Genomic DNA, 15520 nt, shown 5'->3' on the forward strand with positions numbered 1-15520 from the left:
ATACAACATCACGCCAGAGTGGATAAAGAAATGCTCCAGAAATGAACATGCGTAGGGAAAGGCTTAACGAGTCAGCGCGAGAGCGCACACACAAAAGCACACACGCATGATATCTGATTTATTAATGCCAAATAATGGACGACGACCGCAATTGGCACTTGAAAAGTGTAAATGATGGATTAGTCAGTAACAATTCATGACAGCTTGTATAGCTCAACTGGTTAGTGCCCTGCCTGTGGACCATATGGTCCCCGGTTCAAATCTCTTGCTTACTTTTTTTTCTTTTCGTAACGTTAAATAATCTATCCACTCTGGTGTCCCAAAAAGGACAATAACACCACCTTATGCATACTGCACCTTATGTGAATACTGTGATACTGTGAATACTGTATATTTCAGTTGGTTAGATAGTCAATTCTATTGACTTATTTGTTTACCCTGCTTGTGTTGTTTTCACTACCCGTGTACCCCCCCATGCTGGCGTGATGCCTGAATTACCCCAAGGGGATCAATAAAGGAATATCTTATCTTATCAACCAGAGTGGATAAATTAATTAACGTTACAGAAAAAAAAGAAGTATCCAAGAGATTCGAACCGGGGACCATATGGTAAATTAATAAATCAGATATCATGCGTGTGTGCTTTTGTGTGTGCGCTCTCGCGCTGACTCGTTAAGCCTTTCCCTACGCATGTTCATTTCTGGAGCATTTCTTTATCCACTCTGGCGTGATGGCGTATTGTACTCGCAAATCGCTTCCTGTTGAATGAATCGGTTGAGTGCAGCGCCGACTCTCTACTTACGAGGGGGGGCGTAATAGCGTAGGTCAGTGGCCAATCAGATCGCGCAAACCAAACGCGGAAGGACAACCACCTTAGGGAAAGTATTCACGCATCCCCTCCCTACTTCCCATTTCGCCACATGGAATGCACCCGATTGGATAAATTACATGCTGGTGCTCTAGTGCGACATCTAGTGGCTGAATGTTATCTATAGCACCTTCAATTAAATTGTAGCCCACTGGTGGGCCTATTTTTAACATCATTCAACAAGCTCAAAGTGAAAAACAGAACCACAGATTCTATTTGAATTAAGACTCCTTGATCGCCGTGATCTTAACATTTGAATTATTCTCCTCCTCAGTCCTTGGTTAACTTGGCCTACTTTTTAACCATCTGAAAATGAAATATGTCATTAACATTACAGTCTTTTCAAGTCTGTGGTGCAAAGCCAGTGATATAATATGAAACTAGTCTAAACTAGAGGAATCTATTGATACCAAACAAGTCCTACTAGCTCACCGGGAAATGGGCTAAACATGATGACCTTTCTTTACAGTAACAGCTCCAATTTCTAGAGCTGCAATGTAAGACAACCCCACTTTTTCCAGTTGTAATTCGGACCGATACCATATAGTAATAAACTGGTCTTTCTCTATCGTTTCAGTATACATTTAGAGCAGTCTAGATGCTGTTCCGACACTCACATGCGCAAAGGGTTGACGATCTCTGTCCGTAGCAGCTCTTGGGTCTCTCTGTAATACTCCACATCTGTTTTGGAGCGCGGTCGCAGTAGAACCGTGTCTAGAACTGAGCTGAAGGAGAAGAGACTGGAGGAGGAGGAGGAGGAGGAGGAGGAGATTGGATACATGGACAATCAGAGATACAAGTCTTTATATTAAAAGGCACATGTCCGGGGCGGCTAAGTGGCGCAGTGAGCAAGGCGCTCGCCACTAACGCAGGAGACGCTGGGTTCGAGCCCAGCTCTCGGCGTTGCTACCAGCTTGGCTGGTCGTTCATACTAACACAATTGGCAGTGTTAGGGGTGGGAAAGCTGGTGGGTGGGGATTGGACGTTGTGGACAGCGACTCCTACAGGTCGGTTGGTGCGCCTGTACAGCAGAATCAGGAAGCATCGGGGGCAGCGTGAGCCTCCCACGCGTTACTCCTCGCCACTGAGAGATCGCGCTGTACAGGTGAAAAGATGCGACAGCTGCCTCCTCGTGTATCGGAGGGGACACGTGATGCAAGGCTTGGTCCTCACTGCAGCCGACCAGTGGGAGGCATAGTCTAGCAACGTTCGAGACAGGGGAGGGGAGAATTGAAGGGAGAATTGGCAAGGTGAAATTGGGATGGGAGAAAAATAGAAAAAATAAGGTGAAAAAGTGGATAGAAAAAAAAGGCACCTGTCCAAACAAATAGTAAAAAGAAACAATCACACTGATAACAATAACATTCTACACGGTGCACCTCTTTATTCTGAATAGATCTCCCAATTTTGATTAGTGGAAAATCCACAAAAAGAAACACATCATAGTCACCAATGTCGTTGGAACACACCCATTCCGTTTGCTTATGACTGCTTATAAGTTACTGACTTACTTGACAGACAGACAGATATACAGTATACAGATTTAATTAAATTTCAGTTATTTGATGAATAACATTAGTGTTGTTATTTTTATAGCTGTAATCCTAAGTGTGAACTCAGTCTGACATGCTGTGAATGGCTACTGACCAGAAGAGGGTAGAGTCCAGGTAGCAGGAATTGTAGTGGCCCTGGATGCCTTTCTTCTTCCCCACCATGACGTCCAGACCATCGTTCTCAGTGCGGGGAGGGGTGTTCTCATGCACCACCTCGCTCAGGTAACCTCCGAATGCTGCATGAACACATGCGCAGGGATTTTAGAATGCCATGACACCCCCACACCAATGAAGTGATTCATCCCAGATAATAATATAGCTGGTGCAGAAAGTAGAAGTATGGGGATAAGAGTGACTAAGGTCATGTACGGCTTTGAAACATTTTGAAAACCGTTTCAGTTCCTTTTAAAAGAAAAAATGTCAAACCACACCTGCTTTCAGGGGTTGCGAAAAATAATTCTTCGAAGCATCCAAGGGCAGTGAATGGCTCCCAAAACGTGATCCTCTCCATCATATGATGTAGGCTTGTGCATACGGCATGTCTAGGGCTGCCCCCAAAAAGTCACTGCCCTCAAACATTGGTTGACCAGGTTCTCATTCTCATTAGTGGTTTGGTCGCAGGAAAAAGGATAAAGGCTCCATTTTGGAGCTGTGCCTTGTCAACATTAGGTCAGTATATGGCTGACTGTGTATGAAACACTAGAGGACTTTTATTTTGAAATGACAGTCACTGGAAGTAGGTGGCAACACTCAGTCACTCACTCAGTCAGTCAAGGACAGACAGATACAGTATTCACATCTACACGGCTAGTAGTAGAGTCAAGAGTTTTAGTAGTTATTAGGGGTGTAATGGTACATCACAAACCGGTTCAGTACGAGACCTTCGGTTCAGTACACGCTAGGGCTGTCTAGGGTTGGGTACCTTTCACATTTGAACCGATACCGGTACCTGTGAATCAATACCGGTACCAAACGGTACCCTTTTTCTGTACTTTAGTCTCTAAAAATGTAATCTACCTACCTCAGTTGTAAAAAGAAAAAATCCAAACTTCAAATAATTTATTATCATTATTATTTATTTAGAACAATTTGAACTCATTGACTGCCACGTTGGGAACGGGATATGACTATGTGCTGCCAACGCATTAAACCTATGGAGTCGCTCACCTTGTTTGCAGGGCTATAACTATTTAAATAGGGTGACCAAACGTCCTCTTTTGCCTGGACATGTCCTCTTTTCACGCCCCGTCCGGGTTTCACGGGCCGTTTGCATGTACTTAAATTGACTGGCGCATTGCACAGAATACTACGGTACTCTGTTGCGTGTGTGACGTAATCCCTGAGAAGCTTTGTGGGCGGCTCTACAACTACGCTCGCACACACGGTGGTCTCGTAGTGGTGACCGGAGTGCTGGACGTCCCGCGATGATGTCGGGGAGGTTGCGACCCTCTCTGCGCCGCCCCCTATATCCCTGTCTCCGGCTGTCTCGGAGCAATGACCGGAGTGTTGAATGTCCCGTGATTAAGACGGGGAGGACGCGACCCTCTTTGCGCCGCCCCTGTGCGCCGCCCCTGTGCCTCAAATAGATTCGCTATCAGCTCTATCTTTAATCTTTCAAAATGTTCAGTTGCTATCGCTATCAGCTCTATCTTTAATCTTTCAAAATGTTCAGTTGCTATTGCATGCACTCATCTGTGTTTCACTACACACTTGAGTGCATGCTTATCAACTGTTAGTCTGCAACACTACTATCACCGACATCTAAGAAGGGAGATCCCCCCTTGAATGGCCCTTCTAAGGTTTCTCTCCTCCACACTGCCTGTGGAGCATTTTTCCCTATTGTTAGGTTTTAGTGAGTTTTTCCTTACCTTCGCGTGGGGTATGTCTGGGAGTGCTTGCATTCTTTCATTTATTTGGATTTATTTTAAATTTGTTGGACCTTATGGTGTTCTTGTTCTGTTCTTGACTTATTGTTATGTTTCTTCTTGACTTGTTTAAAGAAGACGTGTACGGCCCATGGGGACATTAACGTGTGTTGTCGGGCCTTACAAATAAATTTGATTTGATTTGAAAACAGAGGATGCTGTAAATGCAGCGGAGCCTCGAGGGTGCGTTGCGTTTGCATTTCATACTGTGAAACATCAGAACAGCTACCGATCTATGGATTTCACAAGTGCCTTGCTAAAAAAGGCATTTCCAGACTGACACTGCCAAAAAGTTCAGTAGTGCGCGCAATAAAACCGAAGCCATTGTCAATAGCGCCCCACTCAATTGATGTCGCACATGAAGCACTCAAATCCGGTACTGTGGTGTCCTGTAAGACTTGAAAAGAGAGCTATTATTTTGTTACAGGTTGATTTTTAAGTTATTCTTGTGCCATTGAGATTTGTCAGAGATAATAGGCATAATACAGCATGTTGATTGGTGAGTAACTTTGGTTTGGTGTGTCTTCTGTTATAGAGAGATATTATTGTGTTATACAGTAAAATAATATTTTTTATTTTTTGTATCCACTTTTTCTCCTTATTTTCTATTTTTCTCCCATCACAATTTCGCTGTTTCCAATTCCCCCTCCCCTGTCTTGAACGTTGCTCGCATATGCCCCCCACTGGTCGGTTGTAGGGAGGATAGAAGCCTTGCATCACGTGTCCCCTCCGGTACACGAGGAGGCAGCCTGTCACATCTTTTCACCTGCCAGCGCGGACTCTCATTGGCAAGGTGTAACGTGTGGGAGGCTCACGCTGCCCCCGCCATTTCCTGTCTCTGCTGTGCAGGCGTCCCCCAACCGACCTGTAGGAGTCGCTGTCCACAACGTCCAGATTACCACCCATCGACTTCCACCCGCTGACTCTGCCAATTGAGCCAGTATGACGGCCGGACCAAGCCGGAGGCAACGCCAACAGCCGGATTCGAACCCGGTGTCTTTTGCATTGGTGACGAGCGCAATGTCCGCTGCGCCACCCAGCCGCCCTATACAGTAAAATAATCTAAATAATAATTTTATATCCATACAGAGGAGGCGTACTTTAAATATATTAAAACAATAATGCATCTTTGAGTAAACTTTGAGTATCATTAAGTATCTCGAGGCTGGGGGCAGCATGTCCTCTTTTTTGGAAATCTAAATCTGGTCACCCTAATTTAAATATTATAGCTATATATGCAATACTATGGCCCATTTGACATCGAGTATCTATCGTTCAAGATGTGAAAAAGGAATATTTTTTCCATCCATACATTCCCATTGTATACCATGGTGAATATAAGTATGGTTTTAGAGCAGTTTAGGGTAATTCCTGGGAGGCCAGTAATAGGCCGCAACACATTATACTTAATCCATTGGCATTTCGTCCCTATACACGCTACAATTAAAAATTAAAATGCATATGATCGGTATATTATGTTCCATCATGCATGCATGAAAGGGGGGGGGGGGGGGGTCATTTCTGATTAATTGATTGTCAATAACGGCATTCGTTAGTACAACAGCATACGCTGATCAGGGTGATGGCTATGAAAACAATGCACAACCAAGCTGAAATTGACGTTAAATTGCCCTTACCTGTGGCCAGTGAGATTACAAAAAGAATATTCCAATTATTTGATTGCCATCTGCTAGATCGTATGTCCATTTGGGCCACGACATAACCCCCCACAGCATAATGAATCGGGCATCCCGAAAACTATTCAATGTGATCGGTTGAAGATATTGATCCACGTTACTAGAAAACTCCGCCCGGATGACTTTCAACGACGCACAGAGAGATACACAGAGTCTCAAAAAAAATACCAGGCAGCGGTATTGTACTTTTGCGATCTTAGAGTCCTTCCATATGGTCACACAGCCTTCCTGGATGATTTATGAATGGAAATAGCGATAAAAGAAATAACGATCCAATAACGTATATATACGTGGTTGGCGTTATTCGATTGGCGGACAAACGCGTGTATATATACGTGGACGGCGGTGAATGAGTTAATATATACTGTATATAATATATAATATTTCAGAGAGCAATGTCTGCATCTAGCTTTGTAAAGTGTAACACCCCGACTGCTTTGTTGTTGAATCAAATCAAATCCTAGGTAAGCGTGTATTGTGCATGTGAACGTTGACGTGAACGTGCGGCACACTTCATAGGTTTCGTTTCGCTGTATTTTTTACAGTACCGAAATGTGGCACCGGCTGATCTCACGTGAATCGGTACTCTGTAGTACCAACGTGATTCGGTCGGTACCCTTAATTCGGTTCGGTTCCCATCCCTAGGGCTGTCGCATTATATTCTAATATCGAATACAATTTTGAATTTACATAAAAACATCAGATTCGAACATGAATGGAGAAATTAGAATAAAAAAAAGATTCAAACTGACTGTGCCTTTAAGACGGCACGTGGGTTTTACGACATGCTGCCATGTCGCAAAGTGTTGTTGTTGTTGCCGGCAGTAGGCGCAAGTGTTTGAACATCTTATCTTGTGAAGTTATTATACACAATATTGGCGACGAGGATTATGGATTCTTTACTCTCACATCTCTCTCCGTTCCTCGCCCTGCCTGGCGAACCACCAATTCTGTGGATTCTAGGGCTGACCTTCGATTTTTTTTTGGCAATCGAAGCTTCGGGGCAGAGCTTCGATTTTAATTCGAAGCTTCGAATTAATTTTTTTTTATTAATTTATATATATAATTTTTTTTTTTTTTTTTTTTATCTTATGTTGTGGGACTTGTACAGCACTTTGGTAAACTTAGTTGTTTTTAAATGTGCTCTATAAATAAAGTGGATTGGATTAATGAATTAAGTAGCCCCTTTCGTGACTGTGACGCAGCCAACACGGCTGTGTGATTTAATTCAAGGTGGATCGCTGTTGTCGTTTGAACAACTTCAGATTTCATGGGAACTACCAATCCCCCAAATCAAGAATGTTTAAGATGAATGAAGTAAGATTTTGATTATTTGAAATATGGCCTGTGTAGACTAAACTATGCACAGAATTATGTCAGTCTACAAGGTCCGGATTCTACATGGTCCGGCAATGTAGACCTTGTAGACTCCACTACAGACCAATTATCAGTGAATGTTCATGCATTTTTAAGAAGGGCTACTTCCACAAAAAAACTAAGAACTCACCAAAACATCTCAGTAGCACCTTATCTAAATGTTCTATTTCATATATGGAGATTCATATTTATTTATGTATTGCATGCATTTCTACATTTTATTTCCTATTTTGTTTATTCATCCCAGTATCTTTCTTTCTTATGTGTGGAATTCTACAAGGCATTTACATTCACATTTACATTTAGTCATTTAGCTGACGCTTTTATCCAAAGCGACTTACAAGTTCTGTACGACAGGTCATCAGGAAGGATACAACTCTATCAGCTGATTAACAATATTCATCAAAGTGTTGCATGTTACAGTGTAGGTTAGTTTATTAGGACAAGTGCATGACAGTAAGGTTAGTTAGGGTTAGATTTTTTTTATTTAATTTCTTTTAATTTTATTTCAGATAATGGTTGAAGAAGTGCGTCTTTAGTCGACGGCGAAAGATTGGACGGGATTCGGCTGTCCTAACTGGGGTGGGTAGTTCATTCCACCATTGTGGGGCAAGGACTGAGAATAGGCGTGTAGGTGGTGTATATGTGTTTGAGGATGATATCCTTCAAACAGGCAATAGTGATGATATAATTTGGGCAGTGCTGAGCTGGGTTACTTTCCTCCAGTGTATTTGTACCCCGGCCCCACCCAATGGCCCCATGCACACACACACAGAAGTAAAAAAGAAACGAAAAAAGAAAATTGAAAAAGAAAATTTGAAAAAGAAAATTTATATATATATATTTCTTTTTAACTTCGATTTTTTTTTAATGTTCGAAGCTTGTGCCATCAAATGAAGCTTCGAAGCTTCGAAGTATTTAAGACAGCCCTAGTGGATTCACTGTCTGGAAATTTTTCGACACATTCATAATAGCCATCGGACTAGCCGATGCTAACGACGTGAGGAAGAGAGCCCTGCTAATATGAGGGACAACGGATTTTTCATACTCTCGGAAATGCACATAATTATGGGGATTGTATCACGCTGCTGTCTGGAGTCTGGACATTTCTCTGCTTGACAGAACGTGATGCTCCGGTGGATTGTTTTTCGTCAACGACGACAGCAGGCGGGTGAGTCGGTCCAAATAATTACTGGTCATGGTTATTTTTTGTCTTGCAATTTTAAAAGACCTTTTTTTACGCTGAAATTCACATTCGAATTAGTCTACAATTCTGCAACGAATATCAAATTCATTATTTTTTTTTAAAGTGACAGCCCTAGTACACACTGTGTACTGAACGAATACAACGTTACTTTAACCACTAATGGAATGCACATGCGTTACTTTCCTTTGCGTGCAGAACTTAATTCAAAACTCCAAGTCCCCCCCTTCCCAAAATATAACTTGCAGAAAGGGCCAGATGTTGTTCTTTCAGCCCATGCACAACACTGAGAGATTACCTGTAATTTAGCATAACCTCATAGTATGGCGAACGCAAACGACAAGCCAGAGCTAGAAGACCCCCCCCCACACACACACCCTTCCCCCCCTTCTCTCTCTCAGTGCGTGAAGAGTAATTGAGAAGGGGCTGTCCTCAATATTAAGTTAATGAAAGTTTGTGGGTATTATAGAACGGACATTCATAAACAGCAATGCGCCTCCGAACAAGGTGTGATAAACATGAAGCGATATCCTTGGGAAATAGTAATCAAACAATGACGCTTCTGTCTCTATTCATTATTCAATATCTACAAGTTTTACCCTGAGGGATGATTTACAATAAAGTGCTAAAAACGGAAAAGTAGGATTCTGGGCCCTCATTCATCAACGTGGCGTAGATAGAAGATGTTCTATTTCCACACGTAAGCACAGAATTTAGAATCAGTGCACGCACAGAAATATTGGGATTCATCAACCGTGCGTACACAGGTCCTATGCTCCTCCGTGTTGATAAATACCTCTTTGTTCTACTGTCAATGCTCGTGCATGATTATCCATATATGGTCATGAAAGTGATGAAACACCCCCCATGGGATGTGAAATAATGGACTGACCCGAGCGGAACTCTGAGAAACTTCACAGAGATTGTTCACTGCTGTCGAACCAAGAAGACACAACGCATGTTATGGGATAAATAAAAGGCGGACTTGTAAACGGTGATGTCAGATATCAACGGCTCCCTAAGACCATTGCTGCAATTCTGCCTGGACAGCTCAAAATACTAATAAAGACCGTTCGTTGACCACTGTTTGGCATTGGTTGTGTGTCATTATACCCGTGCTGTAATATGAATGCCTTTATTAGTTGTGTTCGATAGGCTATATGATTTTTAGAGGCATCTATTTTGTTGTCGGTATTACCGACAACAAAATAGATGCCTCTAAAAATCATATACTATTAGGTAGCCTATATGAATTACATATAATAGCAGCCATAGCCTACATTATGCAAACAGTAACTTGCGCATACCAGTGTATGCGACGGACCAGTGTATACCTTATATCATATCATATTCATATAATAGTTTACTCTATCAGCATACCAGCATGTAATATGTTCTTTGTTAGAACTCAACTCGTTATTATTTTGCACATAGATTGCAGAAATACGGGAACGTTTTGATTTACATTAAAAGGCTTTGACATTGTAAAACTAAATACGTGGAATTCTGTAAGCATAATACAAGTCATATCACCCACACGATATGCTCTGTGTCCAGAGCATGTATGCTTTTCATTCATTTAAGACACATTATTGCAAGGGTTTTGTAATACACATACACCCTGGTGTCATTGCAATGCGTTTTTTATTCTTTCTTATACAGTAAAAAGGAGGAAGAACACTATATCGTGGGTGTTCATATGACTTGTATTCTGCTTACAGCTTCGAAATTCCACTTGTTTCGTTTAATGTAAAGCCTTTTAAATATAATCAAAACGTTCCCGTGTTTCTGCGGTCTGTGCGCAAAATAATAACGAGTTGAGCTACGCGGAGCGCAGTCAGTCAGTACACCCCGTATATTCCGATAACGCTATATAAACCATGCTGCATTCATTCTGAGAGAAAGATCTATTATTCCAAATGCTATTTATAGGGTTTTGACCATAATTACACTACTGTTGCTATTTTACAATGAACTATAATGAATTACGGTTCATACAGAACATGCCAGTGTTGAAACTAATGCACAGAAGCTCATTTCCTTGTTTGTAATAATATATTCTACCACTGGGCGTCAGCTAAGTGTGCTCCGAGCTGTGCGTACACATGTAAGCACGAAGTCAAGTTCAAGTTGAAATTGATGAATCCCACTCTTTGCTTAGAAATGGTCGTACGCACAGGTTAAGCACATATCTGTGCGTAAGACACGTTGATGAATGAGGGCCCTGGATTCTGAATGATCTGCCATCACGGCAGATGTTGTTGTTACTACTGGCACGTTCTTCAGCTCAATGAAAGTGACGTCACATGTCTCCTATCCGTCATGCAGCGCATTCAGGAACACGCGAAAAGTTGAGAGGAAGACACTAGACAGCAAATCTTTTTTTTTTCTTACAATCTCATTAATTTTACAATGTATTTTTTTTTTTTTTTTACAAGTTGATTATTCATTTGAATATAGAATATTCATCGACAGCCCTGCTTACAACAATAACAATAACTGCACACTACGTCCCCCCAGAGTGGAACATGGAAAACCACATTCTGCAAACTTTCCCCACTGTACCGAAATGAACCGTGAATTCAAAACCCGAGGTACATACCGAACCGTGGTTTTTGTGTACCGTTACACCCCTAGTAGTTATGTCAGGCAGGAAATCCAAAGTGTGGGACCATTTCAAGAGAGCAAAGTACGACCCCAAGAAGGTGACATGCAAACTCTACCAGAACTCTACAGGCAAACATTTGCCTATCATACGTGAACCTCAAACATGACTCATCATCAAAACATGTAAGTACTAGTCTATAATGTAAGCCACTTAGTATGGTCACTCTAATGTTAGATAGCCTAGACATATATATCGGGGGGCAGCCCTACATGTTTCCCAGAATAAATTAATCAAGCTGGTTCAGCGCATTAAGCTTCACATCACTTTGGGACATTTTAGGAAATGCACAAGAAGTAGGGCAGGGCGATTCATCACATTTTATTTTCAATTTCGGTTGCCAACGATTATGCAAAGAAGATAATGATGTCATGTTTTTGAGCCAGGTCATGTTTTAGTTTTTCAGTTTAATTATATTTAAAGTTCAAGGAAATCTATGGTTGAAAATCATAAATGCATGATGTTTCCAAAGTCAATGAGTAATCATGTTAAATAATCGTGATCTCAATATTGATAAAAATAATTGTGATTATGATTTTTGTCATAATGAAGCAGCCCTAGCAAGACATTTCTGACCCAGTAAGCAGTGAGGAAAGATTAATAAAGACTTCCGGTTTCAGCTCGAGCATGTAGTAGTTGCTGTGGTTAACAGCTCTGCTCCTGTTAATTTTATTTTTGCCTCTAAAAGCCTCTTTTTATAACCCAGATGCATTTAAACCTGTATGTATATTTCACCCGAGGTATTCGACTAACTATATTGACTGAAAGAACTGAAAGAAAGAACCACAATGTCACAGACAAAGAAAAAAGCAGTGAGTGAAAGCGGGAAAAAGAAAGATGACGGTTCAACCAACACTAAGTATCTTGCTACGCTGATGGAAGCATCCAAGCTTCAAGCTGAGATAATGGAGAAAAACTTAACTGAAGGCACCAAGATAATGGAGAAGAACTTAACTGCAGGCACCAAGATACTGGAGAAGAACTTAACTGGAAGTATATCCTCCCTATCCGACAAGGTTGACGATATCAAAGAATCTATCGAATCCAAAATCCTGAAGATATGGGAATCGTTTGACGCGCAGACCGAACGTATAGGAGACGTGGAATTGTGCTTGAATGATCACAAGCATACATTCGTGGAGTTAGAAGGAGCCATAGAAGAAAACAACGTGAAGCTAATGGATAAGATATTCGACCTCGAATACCAAAACCGCAGATTGAATATTCGCATAGTGGGTCTAGAGGAATCAGTGGGCCTAGAACAACTTGCGGCAGCGTTAGTTCAAATTCTGGGAACGGGGATCCTCTCTAGTCCACCTGAAGTGGATCAATACTACAGAATTGGGCTCCGAAACAACAGCAACAACAAACCCAGAGTAGTTATTGCTAGCCTATGTCAAATTGGAATAAAAGAAATGATCATCCGAGAGGCGCGGAAGAAGAGAGATATCCTGAAATACAACGGGCAATCAGTCTATTTCTAGGAGGATTACTGCCGCGAAGTTGTGATTCTACGATCCCATTACAAGACCGTAATGTCCCTACTCTACGCGAAAGGTCTTAAACCTACTCTAAGGTATCCTGCAAAGCTTTCCATCGTCGATAAAGACGGATTGAGGATTAACTTCGACTCGCCTGAAGAAGCGGAAACCTACTTGGAGAACTTGAAGTACACCCCGTGTAAGGGTGGAGGATAGGCTATAGTATATTGTCTTTTTTCTGAACACTTCGTTATGGCTTAAACACCAAACGGCGTCAAATAAATTGTGATAACCTTGATTCATAAATAGATTAATATTTGACGCTGGATATCGTATAGAATACGTTATTTTAATGGTTCGCTACATCAGGGCCGGGTTGGGGCTGTGTTTTTCCCCCGTGTGCGTACACTTTCCTGTTGTGGACATATTGGAATATTCTGGAACTTTAACAACGTTCTGTGACATATTGGAATATTCTGGAACTTTAACAACGTTCTGTGATATATTGAATGTTCTGGAACTTTAACAACATTATGTGACTATACACACCATAGATATCTATAGAACACGGCTTAGATCACATCCGGAGGAAACAACAGTCTTCACAGCGGAACATCGCCCACCCCTGGCTTGGGGGACGTACTGCATAGACGTATTTAAAACCTTCTTTTTATTCTTTTTGCAATAGATCCACTACTTTTCCATTTATTTCCTCTAGGTGTTTAAACGTAGCCAAGTTCTTTTAAGATTTAAGTTAGTGTACTCTACTCTTTGAGGTTTCTCTCTCTTATTTAGTTCCAATGTCTTTCTTTTCTATTTCTTCTGTGTATTTTAACTCACACAAGTTCGTATAAGGTTTAAGTGAATATACTATGAGATTCGAGGCATATTTTATTTAATTTTTATATCTCCCTTTTTATTTAACGGGAGAGTGGCCAAGCCACTGTTGACATTCTACTAATGGTAGAATTGATCGTTTTAGACCCTATCGCAAATTGCATAGGAGAGTTAAGGATGATTTGCTCGATTTGGGTTTACTGGTTGTGTACTTTAAAAGGGAGGGAGGGAAGTGAGAATAGAGGGAATAGGGGATTATATGTATGTGTACTTTATATGTTTGTTATTATGCTCAAGCTCGGCTCTCAACAGGACCTCAATAGTTGGATATATATCTATTATGAATCGCTACTCCAGACGAATTACACACAGGAATACTGCTACCTGTTTAGACTATGGCTAGTTTGAATATATTGATTTGGAATACTGGGGGTCTAAACATACAACATAAATGCAAAAGCGTGCTTACATTGATGAAGAGACAACAGGTTGATGTGGCTCTTTTAAGCGAAACACCTTTTATTGGCCGACAATGTAAAGCTGGCGGATAAAATATATCAAAGCATAAGCTACTCATCTTTTAGAACTAGATTGTGGTGTAGCTACAGTATAGTCGTGAAATGAAAGTTGAATATTAAATTGTTGGACGTATGGTCTGATGCAGATGGCCGAGTAACCATTGCTAAGATAGACTACTGTAACAGGAAAATCGCTTTGGTAGCGGCTTATGCCCCTAATCTTTACGACGCTAACTTCTACGCTTCACTCACTAGAGCAATGTTGGATCTCCCTGAGTATTAATTTATAACTGGTGCGGATTTTAATGCCATCTGGGATCCCTTGGTTGATAAATCTAGTCTCACCACATCCAATGACCAGAAACAGGCCTCTAATGCATTACAGGCTTGGGCCAAGAATACAGGTGTAAACAACCTGTGGCGATTACTCAACCCAACGGCCCGAGAGTACTATTTTTTCTCAGCAAGACACGAGACATTTTCTAGAATAGATTATGTTTTCGCATCCCCTAGACTATTTGATAGCTTTGACGTGGAATCGGGACCCAGTGCACTATCAGATCACAGCTATTTACTCCTAAAGGGCTAATTTAGTAGAATGCCATCCCAAGCCCCAAGATGGCGTTTTAACTCGACACTGTTGAAAAACACTGAATTCAATTTACAATTCAAAGATAAACTAGATGAATTCCTGCAGATTAATGCGGGTTCGGTAAAAGACCCCAGAATGTTATGGAGATCGGTAAAGGGTTTTATTAAGGAAAACACTACTGTCTTTGCCTCCAACCTCCGCAAGAAACGTCAATCCAAATTGGTAGAACTGGAAACGCTTCACTCGTCGTTGTTCTCCTCTTTACAACGCAACTACTCATGTCGATTGGAGTCTCAAATTAAAGTGTTAAAAAAATAGATTAACTCCATTTTAAGACAACAATCTGAATTTCAAATACGCAGTACAAGACAACATTATTACCGGTACTTTCATGGCTCTAAACCGAGTCACCTACTAGCTATGAAGATACGATCCAATGCACAATTTGCTGATATACCCGCTATTAAGGACCAACAGGGACTTGTTACAGACCCCAAGAAAATCAACAAGACTTTTAGTGCATTTTACTCCAACCTGTACAAGTCAGAAGTGGTATTCGATCATAATAAACTGGATACATTTCTTGATCAAATTAACCTACCTAAACTTTCAGAGGAAGACGCTAAACAGTTAGATGCACCTATTACACTAGAGGAACTTAGGGAGGCTATATCTGAATTGCAAAGTGGTAAGGCCCCTGGATGGGATGGTATCCCACCAGAACTGTACCTCTCATGTTGGGATGTAATTGGACCCCTATTACTTGACATGATTTTATACTCAATCAAAGAGGGGAACTTCTC

At 41.2% G+C, this 15520-nt stretch overlaps 1 protein-coding gene across 3 annotated transcripts in view; it reads right to left on the bottom strand.

Annotated features, from left to right (window-relative positions):
• cyld (cylindromatosis (turban tumor syndrome)) overlaps window positions 1-15520 on the bottom strand; it is a 73387-nt gene that overhangs the window by 12038 nt on the left and 45829 nt on the right. For all 3 annotated transcript variants that reach the window (XM_084337187.1, XM_084337186.1, XM_084337185.1), the window contains 2 exons: window positions 2516-2657; window positions 1486-1608 (listed from right to left, as the gene is read on the bottom strand). In XM_084337187.1, coding sequence (XP_084193313.1) covers window positions 1486-1608; window positions 2516-2657 — 265 coding nt within the window. The remainder of the gene's footprint in view (window positions 1-1485; window positions 1609-2515; window positions 2658-15520) is intronic.

Source organism: Notolepis coatsorum (assembly GCF_963971535.1).
Source record: "Notolepis coatsorum genome assembly, chromosome: 20".
NCBI classification, from domain to species: Eukaryota; Metazoa; Chordata; class Actinopteri; order Aulopiformes; family Paralepididae; genus Notolepis; species Notolepis coatsorum.